The sequence below is a fragment of the Bison bison genome, unplaced genomic scaffold (assembly GCF_000754665.1).
Source record: "Bison bison bison isolate TAMUID 2011002044 unplaced genomic scaffold, Bison_UMD1.0 scf7180017864034, whole genome shotgun sequence".
NCBI lineage: Eukaryota > Metazoa > Chordata > Mammalia > Artiodactyla > Bovidae > Bison > Bison bison.
In genome coordinates, this window is record NW_011494606.1 from 5,595,068 (window position 1) to 5,597,455 (window position 2,388).

General features: G+C 39.3%; 1 protein-coding gene across 4 annotated transcripts in view; it reads right to left on the minus strand.

Annotated features, from left to right (window-relative positions):
- ZWILCH (zwilch kinetochore protein) overlaps nucleotides 1-2,388 on the minus strand; it is a 41,857-nt gene that overhangs the window by 18,054 nt on the left and 21,415 nt on the right. For all 4 annotated transcript variants that reach the window (XM_010834530.1, XM_010834529.1, XM_010834532.1 and 1 more), the window contains 2 exons: nucleotides 1,196-1,289; nucleotides 617-666 (listed from right to left, as the gene is read on the minus strand). In XM_010834530.1, the coding sequence (XP_010832832.1) occupies nucleotides 617-666; nucleotides 1,196-1,289 (144 nt within the window). The remainder of the gene's footprint in view (nucleotides 1-616; nucleotides 667-1,195; nucleotides 1,290-2,388) is intronic.

Consider the following 2,388-nt stretch of genomic DNA (forward strand, 5'->3'; position numbering starts at 1 on the left):
TCCTGACTTGCATACAGATTTCTCAAGAGGCAGATCAGGTGGTCTGGTATTCCCATCTCTTTCAGAATTTTCCACAGTTTATTGTGATCCACACAGTCAAAGGCTTTGGCATAGTCAATAAAGCAGAAGTAGATGTTTTTCTGGAACTCTCTTGCTTTTTCCATGATCCAGCGGATTTGGCCATTTGATCTCTGCTTCCTCTGCCTTTTCTAAAACCAGCTTGAACATCTGGAAGTTTGTAGTTCACGTATTGCTGAAGCCTGGCTTGGAGAATTTTGAGCATTACTTTACTAGCGTGTGAGATGAGTGCAATTGTGCGGTAGTTTGAGCATTCTTTGGCGTTGCCTTATCACCTCATAGTATATTAACATAGTAATTTCCATTTTTCTGCAGTTAAACAATTAATAATAAATATGTCCTAGTTCTCTTTAAACATATCCATCAGTTTTTAAGGAAAGTAATCACTAGTGCTGACATCAAAGACCAACAAAAAACTACCCTCAAAATGCCACCTTGGCTGTAGCAGACCCATTTGCAATCGTATGATGTGAAAGACAACAGTACAACCCAATTTTACAAGCTCTTTCAGTGTACTTTTCCGATAACAATCACTTACCTCGGTGTCTTTTTTTGTAGAATCACCAAATTCATTCAGCTTACTTAACTCTAGAAAGTGGCAAAAGCTTATTAAACTCTGGATTTTATTCTCCTTCTTTCCCAATTATTTCCACTCTAATCCTGTTTTCAAATGGCAAATGAGGAGAGTAGAATGATGACCAGGTATTTTAGCAATTATTTAACTCTCCAATGGAGGTTGACTAGATGCCCACTAGGCAGGGGTGTAAGGATGGACTGAGATACAGTGAAAGCCCCTGGCACACATGTCAAGCACATGGTAGGCGCTCTAAGGTCACTGTTTCGTCCCTCTTCTTCCACAATCTCAAATATGACTGCAGTATATAAAATGTAAATTAAATACATTATTATTAATTCTTAAAATCACTGAGATTTTTATCATTAGCAATTCAGAATGAAAGCTGCCCCTCTCACCATGACAGACCTACAGCTTTAGGTATAGCTAACAAAAAAAAAAATACTAAGCCTAAAAAAAAATTTACATTTAAATATAGCAAGCATAAATTCCCAATTAAGAAAAAACAAACAAAAGCCAAGTGTGAGTCACGAAAACAAACACCATTCAGAAATTCCTGCACAAGTTGAACAGCAGATTTTGCTTCCAGAGGCTCAGGCCATTCAGTTACACCAGTCCTCAAACCATCAGCCAAAACCTGTGGGAGATTTAAAAACAAACAAAAAAACCCCAAAACTTGTTAGCAAAATACAAAGTTATCAGTAAGATGTATTATCAATATTAATAACATTAGTATCTTTTTTCTTAGCTGCACCACCCACCTTGTGGGATTTTAGTTCCTGCACCAAGAATCAAACCCAGGCCCTCAGCAGTGAGAGCATGGAGTCCTAACCACTGGACCTCCAGGGCATTCCTAACACCTATTTTTCCTGAATGTTTAATGAGACGCCAGGAACTATTCTAAATGTTTCATATGCAGTATGTTATTTAATCCTCACAAAAATCCCGTGAGGCAGATACCACTATCACTCACATTTTACTGAGCCCAAAAGAGGTTAATTAACTTGCTTAAGCTCACACAGTTGGTAACTGGCAATGCCAGGACATATATCCAGCAGTCTGATGCCAAAGATGGTATTCTGAACTTTAATTATGTGTGCTACAGAGACTGAACAGAAGTTTACATAAAAATAACATGAATATGTATGCCTATACGTAGGGTATCTAAACTGAAGTAAGGAAAGAGGTTGAGGTCAAAAGAGGCTGGAATAGCCAGAGGAACAATGAGAAACACTGGCTTGACTCATATGGGGGAACCATCCCAGGCAATACGATGGAGAGGATGAGCTGTTTCCACTAGGGTGGAATAAACCCCCAGGCAACAGCAGGAAATAAGATGACTAGGAGTAGGGATTAAACAGGAAGAGTGATCTTAAATAATTTTTTTATTTCATTTGGAAGACAACAGCCACTGTTGATTTTCTGGCAGGAAAATGACATGATCAAGCAGCTGAGAATTCCCCCATCACAAATACTCAGGATAGAGTCTAAGGAAAAAAAGAAGTACAATGTTTCTCAATAGAAGTAAGATCATCCTCCACCCCCAGGGAGTTTTCAGGAAAATGTGAAGGTCAATTCTGGTGTCACAGTGACTGTGGGCATTTAGTTTGGTAGGGGCCAAAGCTGCAGTCCATGGGGTCGCGAAGAGTCAGATACAACTGAGAGACTTCTTTCACTTTTCACTTTCATGCACTGGAGAAGGAAATGGCAACCCACTCCAGTGTTCTTGCCTGGAG